The 16286-nt window shown below is 35.0% G+C and overlaps 1 protein-coding gene across 1 annotated transcript; it reads right to left on the reverse strand.

Moving 5' to 3' along the window:
- Positions 1 to 9684: 9684 nt before the first annotated feature.
- Positions 9685 to 15825, reverse strand: c11h1orf53 (chromosome 11 C1orf53 homolog). The gene is made up of 3 exons (XM_088928387.1): positions 15344 to 15825; positions 10535 to 10636; positions 9685 to 10057 (listed from the first exon to the last, which is right to left on the reverse strand). The coding sequence occupies exons 1-3, from the start codon at positions 15650 to 15652 to the stop codon at positions 9986 to 9988; spliced, it is 483 nt and encodes a 160-aa protein (XP_088784513.1). The 5' UTR covers positions 15653 to 15825; the 3' UTR covers positions 9685 to 9985.
- Between the last annotated feature and the right edge of the window lie 461 nt (positions 15826 to 16286).

The raw sequence follows: 16286 nt of genomic DNA on the forward strand, positions 1-16286 counted from the left end.
CTATAATCGCTATATTTTAAAAGTTCAACTTTCCGAAGAGCAATGTAAGCCATCGGACTGTGATGACTTCACTAATACTAAACCAGCTTTCTGACTTTTTTTATGAAAATGTCCAAAATTTAGTATAAATACACATAGAGATTGATGAACACCCCTTCTATATTCCGCCTATGAATAACAACCCATTCAGACGCCAAATTGACATTCGCTGTTTAACTCTTGAGCCTCTTTTTAAATATACGTCTTCTGTTTTTCGGTTATTTTTAAATTGCTAAAACAATACCATCAGTTCTTATTAAAAAAAACGCTCTATCTGAGCCATGTAATGTTGGCATGTAGATTTACTTTATCCGCTACTTGTTTTAAAAACTTGGAAATCAAGATGAAGACTTAAAATTACTTTTAAATTGAATTGAACCTTATGTGTTATTTTATATTTGTTAGTATTGATAAAAACGTTGCCATTAATATGAGTAACAAATAATACTCTACATTTGCTGTTGAAATACAAAGTGTGGGATATGTTGGTATTTGATGATAATTTCTTGAGGCAACCAGTTAAATAAGTACATATTGTCCTGTATAAATTAACCCAGTTGATTTCTCAAATTCTCAATTTATTATGAAGCTTTCATTATTGCAGTTTAGCTTTACTCTTTTTCAAAACTATGAAACACAACCTTTAAATCCTGCTTTTGTCTTTAAAACTCTTCCTGAAAGCAATTTTCTTCTTCTGTACAGCAAAGAAAGTAAAAAGAAATCCAAAAGACAGACATATGTGTGTATTTACATATTCTACTTATATAACATAGCACAGTGCAATTTCCGATTTCTTTTCGTTTCCCATTTTGTATTTTATGTCCGTAAGCAATTAAAGAAATTAATCTAAAAGCTTTTTTGATATGATTCGGTCCATCACTTTAATTTTTCAGTGGCGATAACCTAATAAAGAATTCATTATTGGTGTGCAGTTTCTATAGCAACAGCATAAAATGAGCTCATTGTCTACATCTGATTGGGTGTTATTCAGACAGGTAGACTTAGAGCTCTTGTTTTGTTTAAATGCAATCCAAAATCAAGTCATTCTTTTGGGGGGGGGGGGGGGTGTAATTGTTAACAACAGGAAACTTTATTAAAGTCCTATTCATCAAAGATAAAAATGTTGTCAGAAGAAATCAATGGAAGTATGCGATCAGCCTTCTTCTGAAAAGACCCCAAATTAAAGGATATCATTTTCCACATACTAATATTTATTCAATATTCTAATATTGTTGTAGGGGTATTTGTAATAATACTGATAGTTTCTTAATAATACTTGTCACTATGCTGTAACAATGTTAGTAATATGTATGTAATTTTAACATTGTGGTGTAAAATATCTAAGCACCAGAAGACACTTAAAGCAGTAGGGGTGAACATAAGGTTTAGTAAATCTGATGTATTTAATCATTCATTTGCTGTAGGCCTGTATGTTTAAATAAAAATTAAATACTAAAGCGAAACATTCCATCAAAAGTATGTTCTTTACTACCTGCAATGTTCCCTCTAGTTACTAGAACAGTGAAGAAAACCTACACTGGTATGACCCTAGAGGAAAAATTGAAACTAAACTAAAACATTTTATAAATTATCAATTAAGCCTATACTGATTTGTTTCCAATTAGATTAGAATATTAATTTAAAACTTTTACAAGAGTAATTCAAGGTTGGTAGAAGAAAAGTTTTTAATTTTTAGAGATAAAACAACATAGTTTTTGTGTACAACTTCAGCATTATTAACTGTTACTTCAAATTTACATTCTGAGCTACCAACACTCCATTATTAATGTGTGCATAATAATATTAATCAAAATATATTAACGTATTTTCATAGCTGACAAAATGTTTAAAATCTAGGCTATTTTATCTTTGTACATTCCTCTTAAGTAAAAAAATATTTGGAAGGGTCACTACAAAATCATTCAAGTTAAGAAGAGTGAGCTTATTTTTTAGTTCTCAGCATTTATCGCTCTTCATAAAGTAAAGAGCAAAACAGATTTCATTGCCACTTACAGGAAATAATGCTGGTAGGGAAAAGTATGGATTTAGATTTAAACCAGTAAAAGCTTAACCCACTCCTTAAATATGCCAGTATTGGTATATGAAACAATCACACAAACACAACATGGGCACCAGCAACACAATACAATGGTGATACATCACACTTGACTTAATTTGATCAATATCCATACAAATCAAAGCTTGTCAATAGCAGAAGCCCTCTAGGATCCTGTTAGAGTTGCATGATTTTTTGGTTTGAGTCTATAAATCCTCAGCAAATTGTGATGAATTTGAAATTGTGATGGCCTTAGCATGTACGTTTCTAAAAAGAATAATGAACCCAATGTCACAGTCATGTACAAGATGAAGCAAGATGATGGGCTGCGAGATTAATGTTTCTTCTGTCAAATAAGTATTTAGACAAAATTTTTCATATGCTTCCTTAAAAGGTTCTATTTTAGTACTGCTTGTTACATATTGTATTATAGTCCAGTCTGAGCTGTGCATCTACTTTATTTAACCATGAAATACCTATATAATTGATAACTTATCCCTAACATAGTAAATTTGCATGGGACAGACAGATAGGAATCTTAAACTTTAAAGAATGTTTGAGCAATCCATGATCAAAAAATTCAAAAAGATTATTCAGACAGGATTACCATTTTCAAATTATTGATAAATGTTTAAAGCTGCCCTTATATATGGTGAATTTTAAATTCATTCTTGTCTGAATTTAAGGCAGACACTTAGGGAAGTAAGAAGCGACCTACAGTATGTAGAATAGAGCATCAATACACACCAATTATATCACTTCACTAGGAATAACAACACCCCAGAATTTAGTGTACTGAAAGGATTATGGAGTGTTTTAGTCACAGGTTTAGCCTGCTCATCTGAGGGCTACAGGACGAGGAGGCTAGGACCTACATGCAGAGTGAGAAGTGACCAAGGGGCAGCTGCAGAGGTGGAGGTGGGATATAAATTGGAGTATGAGAGGGAAAGAAGAAAAGGATAACATGTAATATATATAATGTGTTAGAAGAGAAATAACATGACTGACAGCCGAGTTTGATTGAACCTGGCTGTCGTCATCCCTCCTGAACCTTCGTTATAAACTCGATTTAGACCGTCCCCAGATTTTCCAGATTCTCCTGGTCATTACTTAAATCTTGCTGTATTTTTTTCTTCCCACTGTTGGGCTTCTCATTTGAACTCACTGTCATCCACAGTCAGAGGTGTGTACTGACCCTCCACTCCTCACCTGTCCTGAAAAGTCTGGTATTAGTTCAGTTGTGCCTATTTGTTCTTGGCACCCCATTAGTGGGCATTTGCCTTTCAACTGTATGAAAAAAGATTAATATACAGAGGTCAGTGTAATACATTAATCAAGAAGTGAATTGATGCATGAGTCTTACTGCAAGACAACAGTATTTTGTTTTAAAGTTCCTATCATCAATTATTATCAAATAGAAACAAAGAAAAGGAGACTTTCAGTAAGTGAGCAACAGAGACGGAAAAAAAAGAGTCTGAATCAATCTATTTATATTTATTTTGGTAATTAGTAAATGAGTACTGCCATAGACGTCTCTGTGTTTTGCAGTATGAAATGTAACAGAGTGTGTCTGTTATGTTCTAACCACTTTATCCAATACAGGGTTGCGTGTGAGCTAGAGCCTATCCTTCCAAACAACAGGTGAAAGGCAGGGTACACCTTGCACGGGACACCAGTTCACCACAGGGCACACACAGACAGAAACATGCACGCATTCACACCAGGACCAATTTTTCTCAATTAACCTACCAGTATGTCATTGGACAATGTGAGGAAACCAGAGCAAGCTGTGTTTAAAATGAACCAATATTGTTTTATAGTTCTCAAAGTCTCAGGTGTAATTTAGATTAGGAGCAATATTGTGTGTGCCGATATGATTATACTTTAGATATGATAGAGGAATCCTGGACACTTCACATACAAGGTGATCACTCAAATTCCATTTCCTAGTTAGGAGTGATTTTACTGCTAAACTGATAAAAGAAGTGATTTTGCTGGCGAACAGAATATGCTAATGCGCATCACCCTCTGTTTTCAATCTTGAACTCAGCTAAAAAATGCATATATATGCAGAAATAATTTTTATATGTGCAGAAACAGCTGATTGTGATGTTAGGAAGAACTGGATTGGGGCTTCTACCAATAGTGACTGTAGTGACTGACACATGACTTAAGAGGACTCTATGACCATAATTGTTGATTGCAGTGTTCATTTCTCTATAAATTACCAATTAATGGCTATCTTCCCCAAGTGTTCTACAAATACATGATCTATAGGAATTATAATGTGTGATGGTACAAAAATGCATGTAGACTATTGTCTTTATTGAACACACTATATTCCTGGAAGCAAAAAAAAGGATCAATACTAAATGTGATGTGTGCTTCAGAAAAATGTGATTTCTTGATTTGACCAATTTAATTGCCAGCTTTGATTGCATGTATAGATGTACAGGCCCAAAGGATTTATGTTTATTCTTACAAAAAATGTAATAAGCATTTCATATACTTTATGAAAATCAATTTATTGAATTAAAATGATTATTTTTAATTTGCTAATTAAATATCTCCTAGTAGTAAATTCACCACCAGTAATGGTACACAGAAAAAAAGGGTATACACTGTTCAATAAAAATGCTTCATATTATCAAGTACATCAACAACATCAGCCAGAATCAGATGTCTTGGGTATATTATAGATCACACATATTAAATACAGTATCTTATGCATAGGGCTGTCATGCAAGTAATTATAGTAAAACTAGTAAAATGAATGGTCAAATATTAAATAATTCATAAAATGATTATAAAAACATTTAATTTAATGTACAAAGCAAACTATATGATGTAACCAACTGATACATACAGTAATGTAATATGCATGACACTGATTGTGATGGCAAACTATAGGAAGGTAAGATTAGCATGTCACACTGAATGACGCTATAATCTGACACATGCTGATGACATTTTCTTTGACAATTTCTATTTTAATGCTGCAATGATGACCTCAGAGGCACAGGATTAAGGTATGGAGATGAATAGTAGAAACCACACAGCATAGAAGATCGTTTATGTTGTCATGTCCTTTGGTGTCTTCTGATTGAGCATTTCTCGGTTCATCGTTATCAATACACTATCATAGTACGTAGAAGTTTTGGGGTATTTTCAAGAATTCCTTTTCTTCATTATATTCCCCAAACATGCTTCTATCTTAAGTGGAGCAATTCATTTTCTGTTTAATCCAGTCAAGTCTGCATGTACTAGAAAACTCAAAGTTTTGAGTTGCAGAGGATGTTCAATACATCTTATAATGCAGGTGAAGGCTCCTTGCCTTTTTAAAATCTTTTTCTTTGTATTTGTATACAAACAAACATTGTAACAGTCATGTATTGAACCAAGAATCTATAATTCTACTTATCTCCAAGTAGTATTGCTAATGTTTATGCGTTAACTTCAACTTGCATCCACTTTCTAAAGCTTCTGGAAACAACGAAAACTCTTCCTTTAACTTACCATTATTTAGCTTATTTATTTGTATAATATGATGCATTCTTTCCTTTTGACAACATTGATGTTACTGACCTGGAAAAGATCTGAGGGCACAATCAGTGTTTAACATCTTGCCTTTTTAAAAAAAAACATTGTGCTATGTCTCACATTAACAATGATTAATTTTTAAAATGAAATGTAATTCAAATGTGCTTTTAGACTTTTAAAGTTATTAGCAACAAATGTTATATTAGAATAAAGAGCATTAGTACATATTAGCCTAATATGTAGTTATTAAGATAAGATCACTTTATTGGCCATATACAATTTCTTGCATTACGAATTTGTCTTTTTGCATAACCCAGCTTACTCTCCATGAAACACACAGACAGGGAGAGAAGCTTGGGGTCAGAGCGCAGGGTCAGCTATTGTATAGCACCCCTGCAGAAGCTGGGGTTAAGGGCCTTGCTCAGGGGCCCAACAGAGTAGGATTCCTCTGCCAGCTGCAGGATTTGAACCAGCAACCTTCCAGCCACAGGCACAGATCCTTAGCCACAGAGCCACCACTCTGCCCGACAATGCTTTAACAATGCTCAGTTGTAAAAGCAGAATTTCCTCATTTAAATAATCTATTGTGATCTCAGTACTTTTGAAAGCATAAAATCCAAATTATCTTATGGAAATGATTTGATACATAAAGTACTGTATATTAACAAAAAAGGTGATTTATAGCTCATGAAAATGTGAGGTAGGTAACTTAGTAACAGAGTAGTTATTTCTCATTTAACAACACATCTTTTATACCTTTCTGAACGGTAATTGTGTTGAAAAGTCATCAGCTGTGGAAAATATTCATGCTATGTAACTACTAAGTATTAGCTGTTGAGGGCTACTGTTGATATGTAAGCTGGCCTATTTCACGGTCAGCTGAAAGAAGGGATGCACTAAATGGCAATACATCCAGTTAATGTGACAGATAAGTCCCTAGGCAAAAGAGAACACCCATTGTGAGCAGACCAGGTATTTGATGAGTGACACCTTCACCATTCCAGTAGAAATGTTGCTTCTGCATGCTCTGTTGCTTCAATTCAGAATTCAAGAAAATAAATTCAGTTCTCATCTGCACTGACTATGCATCCAAGAAACCTGTCCCCTTTAGTACTTTTATGATTATGAATCTCCTTGTAGATGCTTACAAGTGTTTGCTACTGATCAGGAAGCAATTGCCTTGGGACCCACTTGGCACTGAATTGTGACCAAGCAAATAGTCAGTAGTGACAATGTTCTGCCACAAACACATTCCCTCGTTCAGCCGGAGTAGCCTATAAAACAAGACATTCTAGCATGTGTGACAGAATCAGAGTAACAATCTAAGGGAGCTGTCCGTCCGTTTTCTAAAGATAGTTGCAGACATACAGTAGGTAGTAGCATTCTCCATCTTCAACATTATTCATTTTTGGTTTTGGACCTTTTGGTTCCATCACCCAACATTTTGAGAAATTATGGGTTTTTCAGTTTGCCTTCAAAATTAAATGTCTTAATGCTTAACTTAATTATTATGCATTTACTTAAGTGCAAGTACAGTAGGTCCATCTACCCTGTTTTATAATTAATGGCTAATTGATCCAAGCATCTCATTCAGTTGTTTCTTGAAAGAAGCCAGGGTATCGGCTTCAACAACATGATTGGGCAACTTGTTCCCTACTCTTACAGCTTTTTGGATAAAGAACTGATGCCTGTTCTCAGCTTCAAATGCACTGCCCGTAGTTTCAACTTGTGTCCTCTGGTTTGTGTTTCACGGTTTATTCCAGAGAAGTCCACCTTTTTTTAGGATTTGAATATTTTTATCATAATCCTTCATAGTCATCTCTATTCAATACTAAATATGTTCAGTTCTTTCACCTTGTTAAAGTGGGGCATTCCTTTAAGGAATGCATCAGGGTGCTTTTCTCTTGACTGATTCCAGAGTAACAATATCTTTTCTACAGTGTGGTAACCAAATTGTACACATTCAAAGGCTGCTTTCCTGAAATTGTAAAGTTTTGATTTGGACTCAATCTGTATTGTCTCTAAGTATACTTTAAAAAATACCATTACTCCCAGCACCTTAATTGTTCTCTCACTTGATCTCTCAAGCATTTTCTCTTGTTGATGCTGTGATACGTTCAGTAAGAAAGCACTCCTTAACAATGTCTAACATTTTGGTTTCTGTTGCTGACTTTTCTATAACTTCTTCCCAGTCTATTGGGGAAAATTGAAGTCTCCCATAAAAACAACTTCTTATTTTGTACATAAATTCTTAATTCCAATATAATATGTTGACTTGTAATCAAGACATGCATTTAACGTTCTATAACATACTCCTATCACTATATATTGCAGAGTAGTTTTTTGACAAGTCTGAGTTGTGTCTGGATTCCTCTAGCTTTAGTTCCCAAGTCTTGCTGCATGCTTCTATTACTTTTTGTAGTCACAAATTTCTTCAACTTTCTGCTTATCTTAAAATGATTAAAAGGTTGAACTACCAACAGTAAAACTAATCAACTGCTCACCTGATGTTACAGGTGCCATGAAGAGAGCATGGCAACAGGGTTAAAAAATGGCTTAGTAAAAGTGTTATATGTCACTAATTTCAGATTGGGGCAAATTTAAAAACTTATCTTGTCTCAGTGCCCAGTTGATTATGGAATCACCCATCACCCAGCAAATTTCTTAAGTGGACCAAATGTTGTTAAATTATTAAGTGATGGTGAAGGTTTACAGTGAATTAACAAATTTAGCATACAAAGTGCTTCTGTGCCAACTGGATATACTGCTATGTGATTGTTGTAGACAGAAGTCTATGTGAATATGCAGTTCAAGGCAATGGAATGTAACACTGCAGAAACTGGGCCTCCTGAGTAGCTCAACCATTAAAGATGCTCGCTTCACAAGCAGGACGAGTTCTCTGACGCACACACTGTGTGCACGGACTTGGCTCTTGTCACTGGCTAGCCACATGACTAGGATTCCACAAGTGGCAGATCTGCCAAGGGTAAGAACGGTGTTAGTCAGCCAGGGCTTTCGTTCTTCCTATGTGGGTATATAAGGTTTTGCACTGAGCAGAGATGTAAAAGATACAACGAGATTCCAAAAATTGGCTTAATATAAAAGAACTAAAGAAACTATGCTAATACACAGCAATTCCATTTGCTTGCAGACTTGACTATCTGTATCTCCTTAGAGACTCACTCTGGTGGAGGAATGTTTGGCTATGTTGCATTTTTATAAAAATAGATCAAACCAAACAACATACAGTAACTATGCAGAGGTGCCTTAGGGGGATTAAAAAAATGACAGATTTGTGTGACAAATGTAATAGAATAGAAATGGACTCTGTGAGACACAGTATTTTCACAAAAATACTTCATTCATTGGCTTCATTCAAAAAAGTATAACCCTGTGGTAAGGTTACCCACCATTTTTTGAAAAAGAACACAATGTTACAAACTTAAAAAGGTACATTTAAAATGATCTTAAACTGGCAATCTGAAAAAAAAAACTGTTTAGCAGTTTTTAGCTTTTCTTTCTCACTAGGTACAAAACTGTTAACCTAGCATTATAATAAAGCCAAAACATGAACATGACTCTGTGAATAACGGAGTGTAAAGTCAGAAGTACTTCTGGCACCTGTTACCAGAGTTCAGACTTCAAATTCCACATTTTTAATCCAGAGCAAAACTGATGTCAATGCAAACCTTTTTGTTTTGAAACACTTTTTTTGTTATGCAAGAAAGAAATGAGTCAAGCAATAAGGTGTTAAAACTTAACGTTCTTTTAAAAGGAAAGGTATACATACGGTAAAAGTTTAACTGCAAGACAGATGGTAACAGGTAGGGTAAACAATACTATTCTTACTGAGTAACTGGCAAAAGTAGCCATTACAAGAGATTGTTACTTAGGTTAGAAAACTTTCTAACTGGTGAAAGCTTTCCGATTCATGCTCCATTGAGTTGTATGTTTAGGTTGATAAGCATCAGAAAGATAATACAAGAAGCACCAAAACAAAAGCAGGAAGCTTTGTCATAAGATTAGAACAAAAACTCATGCATCATATATTTTCTAAGGATTCTATGATTTTTATTAAACATGTCACTTTAGTTCACTTGGCTCACTTTTCAGGAAAATGAACTATAGAAATCATACTATAGCTTTAAAGTTCTTAGGTTGAAAATTGATTCAGCTTTATTTTTTAATGAAGTGCATATTCAAGTAAACATTTTCAGACATTAACCACTATTGCATGTCAGTTTGGTAATACATCTGAAATTTAAAAGAAATATGTTCTAAAAATAATTAGGAGTATTCTGTGATATTCTGTTCTATACAAAGCAAGAGCATATATTGCAGTGTTCATAGCTAAATATAAAACACTGAATTAAATTTCTTCTTTTTAGCTGGGTCTTTCACGTTGACTTGGCCATACGGACACTGTAGAAAGATCAGAAAAGTAAGAATGAATTACATAAAAATTAAAAGCTATATACATGGACAGGGTGAGAAAACACAAGTAAATATATCAATATAAAACATTACTTGTGAACCTGGATAATTATATATTACACTTATTCATTTTGAAGTTATTTATATAAAGTGTGATTATTTTATGATTAATAAAATAAAATATGACTACAATTTTATTTTGCTGTCACTGTTCTTATTCAGTCATTTATTGAAAAGACTGCTTGCAACCCATGAACTGAACAAACTTTACTTATATGTAACAAGTTCACTACTGAACAACAGTGGGATTACAGACAGCAATGCGCATGTGCATGGACTTTTCAAAAATGTTTGGTGAATGAAACTTTAAGGCAAGCAAATGATTTAAAGATTACCAATGTTTTTTTCTAGCATTTATTTTAAAAGACAGAAAGGGTAATCTTTCAAGAATACAAGCATACTCACGTGTCTGCAAGCACTTCCACAACACTTTCCTCTCTGAAGGTGGGCAAACTTGGTCAGGACCTGATACCCTGTTACAGGATCTACATATGTTTGCTGTTTTGCCTAAAAACACACACATACAAGAATAAACAGTATATTACACTTTTTGGAAACAGACTTGCTCAATTGAAATAAATATGAATTTTAAGAATATTCTTAAGGGATTAAATATCATATGCATTGTCATTTATTTGGTAGGGAACTGCAGAGTTTCATGAAAGGCTTGTATATTTATTCATTCAGTACTCTATTATCATGCAGAACAGCAAATATCTACTGTTCTTTTCTATTATTCATCATACATTAGTTACATCAACTAAACATTTTATACCTATTATAAAATGTTCAAATAGGGAGCTGTGTCAGCATGCACTGGCTGCAAAGGAACAAGTAAAAGTTAATTCCAAAATTTCAGAATTTTGAAAAAACAACATTTCAGCTGTTGAGCCTTATTTGGGTGTGTGACACATATGATGTAGGCTCAATAGTTGTGTTTCCCTTTTCTATTATTCAGCATGGGGTTAACTTTCATCTGTTATTATATATAAAATGCAGATGTTTATTCCTAATGGCATCATGGATGATAGTCACTTTGAAATATGACTAAATACAGGGTCATTATAAAGTTTTGTTATCACTTCTGAAAAATGCTGCTTTTAAAAAACTACAGGTACATATACAGGCATTAGAATGGCAGTGGACTAAACAGTCATCACCAGGTGGTGCTACACTGTTACAACTTTTCAATATGCTCTCCGTTACAATGATACAAACTGCCAGTAAAAGCATGTCCATAGAAATGGTAGCCTTTATATATCAGATCATACATAAGCAAGTCATGCTACTGCTCTTTGGCATGTCACTGGTGAAGCCACTGAGTGAGAAAGCTTGAAAAAATGAAAACGTTCATTTCCACTGTTTTTTATATTGCACACACCATTGAGTACAGTGCCACCTGGTGGCAAACACATTGTTCCTTGGTTATTCACATTCCTATGTGACAACATATCAGACCTCTATGATTTTCATATAATCTGGATGCAAGGTTACAATCACATTCTTTTCAGAGATGCAGAGCTGTATGGCTGTGACTTTTTAAAACCAGAATTCAGTCTAGATGATTAGAAAAATGACTGTGACAGAACAATGTTTCCATGTCCTTGCTTTTAATAGTTTATCCTTAAGATAATACATTTTATGCACACCTTCTTCCTTGAAATGTGACAGGGATATTTGCACAAGTTGAATAAATAAAAGGTGTTTCAATCAGAAATGGAAACTTATGTTATTTCAAAATTACAAATGCGCTGTTATTTTTATTCACAATGACATTCCTGTGAAATGTACTTTCCTCACGGTGTTGTGGCAGTCTGTAAGTAACTGTATGAACCAAGGTGGTGAAACTGGTTTATTTTTAGAAATGCCAATAATTGTTACTGTTAGTTTAGTTCCATTTTTACGACTTTAACAGAATGAAACTCACATACACAGCTTTGACTTCCACAAAGACTCACTTTTGTCAAATGTGGCACAGAAGTCACAATTTCTATTTAGGGTTTTGAGCAAGAGACATGGTAGCTGCTGATGTGGCTGATATTCACTGAATATAACAAAGGTACAGCATTTCTAATCTGATCCAGAATAGCTTTGTATCAGGGTACTTTTAATGACGTGCAGGAGATCAGCCCATAATGTTGCTGAATACAAAACATTTTTGACACTTTTGCACCGATCTACTTTTGGATTTTGTCAAATGATTTCCTTGGATAGTATTAATCGAAAGAAGCATATTTTAAAAATGCGAAGAGATCCATTAGTGGGTGCCACTAGTTTCTGACAACAGTCTACATTTTTCAATTTGCTTTGCAAAGAACAGAAAATGGACTTTAAAGTCACTACACCATAAGCAAACCTTTGGTCCACAATGCTTTTCAAGGCTTTGAATAATTTCTCAGAATAATCTTCCAGGAAAGATCATAGGTATATATTGTATATACAGTACCTTATAGTTTCTTACAATGATAATTTGTAGTTTAATAATCATATTTTTAAGAGCCTTTGGTTAAAAAAATGACACCAGTTTTCTGATCTGACAAACTAGAATGCAAGAAATGCCTAAGGCTCTTTTATGGCATGCCTTGTCATTTCAGATGGAATCTAGGCTTTCCATAGTGAAGCTGGCACTGTCTGTGTATTGTGCATTTTCCACCGCATTACACTACATTTCTCAAGTCTTTCAGTAGATTTGCTATAAAACTGCAATACGCTGTAACAGGATAAATCATTACAGTGGAAAGCCCTACGGCACTTTGAAATGATGCTGTTTTCTTAAAGCACTAAAAGCTTTTGATAAGCAAACTCCATGCAGATAAAGGTGAGCTATTTACTACTGAAACCAAAAACAAATTTACTATTAAAAAGGAGATATATGTGAAGAAAAAAAACAAAATTCAAATAATATGTTTTGATAATGCATTCAATAACTGTTTTACTGACTGCTAATTTAATTTTTTGTCTTGTGATTAGAACTTCTTATAAAACGAAGATGTTATTGATTAAAACTATTTAACAGCACTTAATTTAACACTATTGATGTTATAAATGGTGTTATTAAACTTAATGCTTTGAAAATATTTTTAGTGCTGTCTTCTGTTGCTCTTGATTCCCTGCTTCACTGTATGCACTGAAACTAATACTCAAAGGGACTTCACACTGCGTAAATAGCTGAATTATTGCTGTTATTATGACTTGTCGTTGCTGTTTGTGACCCCCATGTGTCCCATGTCCAGAACTCTGAATGGCGAAATTAAATGCCACTTGAGGGAATAGGTTTATTTAACCCAAGCTAGTTAGTCAAGCTAGTGTGTCTGTCTTACTGTGGCTATATTGGGGGTGTGATTGCTTACCTAGAGAGATTATCTGTACCTAAAAGCCAGATGCATTAAAGCACCAAGCACAGACTTACTCATCTGCTATACTATGGAGAAACCTTGCTAATATAAGCAAAACGTACTGCAGAATAACCTATAGGACACATCATTACCCTAAAATGCAAAGCAGCACAAGTCTCTGAAGAGAATTAGAAATGGAGCTATAATAGGTCACATTTTTTATTTGTTTGGAATTTAGATTTGCCAATTACTTTTATTACATCACACCTGAAGAAGGCTCCACAGCCGAAATGTTGCATTTCCTTTCTTTTCTTTTCAGCACAAAATAACCCTGTTACCTGTTACTTTTATTACATACTCAAATATAATCAAGGGTTAAGTCTGAGTTCATGGGTACCACTCCTGTACTGCATAAGGAGAATGTTGCAGGCATGCTGCTACAACAGCCACTCTTGCTTTGTACTCTACAGTACCTTACTGTAGATGAGACATCTAACACTGATGTCAATGCAAGCTTGTAGGCCATGCCACAGGTGTTGCTGTTGTGATGAAAGCCAGGAAGATTCTGGCTAACTAATACTCATCCAATCAACTGGGAGACCCAACGATGTACTATTCTGGAACTCTGAAAGCAAAGTTGCACCATCTACTAAATGAGAGGATTCAGAGGTGGCATGTTGTACTGCTTCGGGAGAGAACAAAAATATAAGAATGTCAACACTGTTCTTGAGTCAGCAAACAAGAAGACGGGCAAACTACTGAAGGACCTACTGTGACAAAAGCGTCTTCCTATCAGAAGCACTACTGGTGCTATGGCACCCTATGACATACATGAATGCAACAAATTCTCCTCCAAGTGTCAATCCTCAAACACAGGGAAACACCAGCAGAATGGTGTGTTGAAGTGTGGCATCTTGTTTCTCTCCTCTTTCTGAAAAGAACACACCAGTATCGCATCACATCAGTCTGGGTAGAAGCCCACACCCTGCTTCATTATTAGGGTACCAAGCAAAACCCTAATCAATACTGGCTTATCTATTTCTATCATCCATCCCACGGTGCAGCATAATATGGAAGAATGCACAGCACAATGGCTGGAGATCCATCAAGGTTCAGTTATGTACCATTACCAGCCAATTGGTCCCCATGCTGGAAAAATGTTATGAACACTAAGTCTTCTTCCCTTTGTGTGAACAATGTAACACAAACAAGAGGGCTACACAAAGTTACATAAGTAGAAACGTTGGGGAAGTGTCTTTAAACTCGTGAATATACGGCACCGTTTTATCCTATATAAATATATAAAGGTTTGTGGGAATCTGGAACAAGCTACCTAGTCATGTTGATGAAGCTCATATCCGTGCGTAAAAATTATCAGTGCTTTTCTGGTGCAAATTCAAAACATTTTGGTTGTTGATGAGAACTGTACATTTTCAATAACAATTGATGCAGTGGCTCCTAAGAAGGTTTTGAAAGGGTTTTTTTTGAATATCCGGCTAAAGCCGGCAACTTGATTGACGCAGGACCGCAAACATTTTTTTGTAACAAATGGAATGGTTTATCAATTTGTAACGTAATAGTATACCTTCCTAATATGCAGTTGCTCGGCTGCCCATTCTTCGGAAGAAGTTTAAAAACCTACTAAGAAACATATCCTTATAATCACCATAGTTTTCCACTCCCCTGAAGCCAAATAAAAGCACAAATGTCATATGCAGACGGATATTGATATTCGTGCCAGCCATAAAGAATGCAGCATACCTTTCAAACGCTTCCACTAGAGGCCGAGGCAGGCTTAACAGGACACAGTGTTTTTGAGGTTGAGACTGCATGTCTCCTTGACATGGTTACCCCTGTAAAAATATATAATACTTCTTACCTCACAGGCCTCCTGGTGCAGTTTTGCAATTTCCTTCTCATCTTCTGTTAAGGGTATTATTGCACGGACTCTGTTCTTGCTTTTATTTGTCGCTTGTTTTTCAGAGCTGCTATCGCTGTTACTGTAATTTTCTAAGCTACTGTACTTTCGTGAGCTAATTCGACCAGTCGCCTCAGCCATGCGATTTCGGGCACTGCTAAAATATGCCAAACTCCGCGTGTTTAAATCTTTCCAAACAAATGCGTGTGTTCTGAGGTACTGCCAAACTGCGAGACTCATAAACATATAAAGCCTCCTCTTACATATCATTAAATTTTCGCTATATTTATTTTAAAAAACAATATGAAATTTAATCAACTTTAACCAGTTAAGGGTTACATGCACATGATCAAAACTGTTTTTTTTTACTTTTACAATCGTTTTCTACTAAAGTGGAAATGAGACTGTTGGCAGACTCTCAGCAAGCCCTCCACAGCGTGACTGGGGTGTGTACGTAGCGTATACTGCCTTCCTGTTCAAGAAGGTGTTACACCAATAGAGAGGAGTTCCTGATTGGGAATCCCACAATACCTGGAATGTAGTAGAGGAATGTAGAATTATGACTCGGTTTCCACTTTTTCTTGAAGTTAAGAAACATATATATGCCTACATATAAGGAACAGATAACGCCTACACTTGCTATATGAAATTACTTATTTGTTTTATCTTTTGGTGTATTTGCTACATTTGCTGTAGCATAGGTTTGCCTCCATTTAGCATACTCCGTAAAGCTGATATCTAAAATGTTTATACCACTTTGTCTTCAGTTTAGTTTGCAGTTGTGTAGTTGCTGTAGCTATAGATGTGTGTGAGAGGAAGAAAAAATGAAAATGCAACTCAGATTGTGTTTTAGGGAACTGCTCCACTCCCCCATGAAACACAATAGCCCATTCAGACCTAATAT

This window comes from Atractosteus spatula, chromosome 11, assembly GCF_055471065.1.
Source record: "Atractosteus spatula isolate fAtrSpa1 chromosome 11, fAtrSpa1.hap1, whole genome shotgun sequence".
Lineage (NCBI taxonomy): Eukaryota > Metazoa > Chordata > Actinopteri > Semionotiformes > Lepisosteidae > Atractosteus > Atractosteus spatula.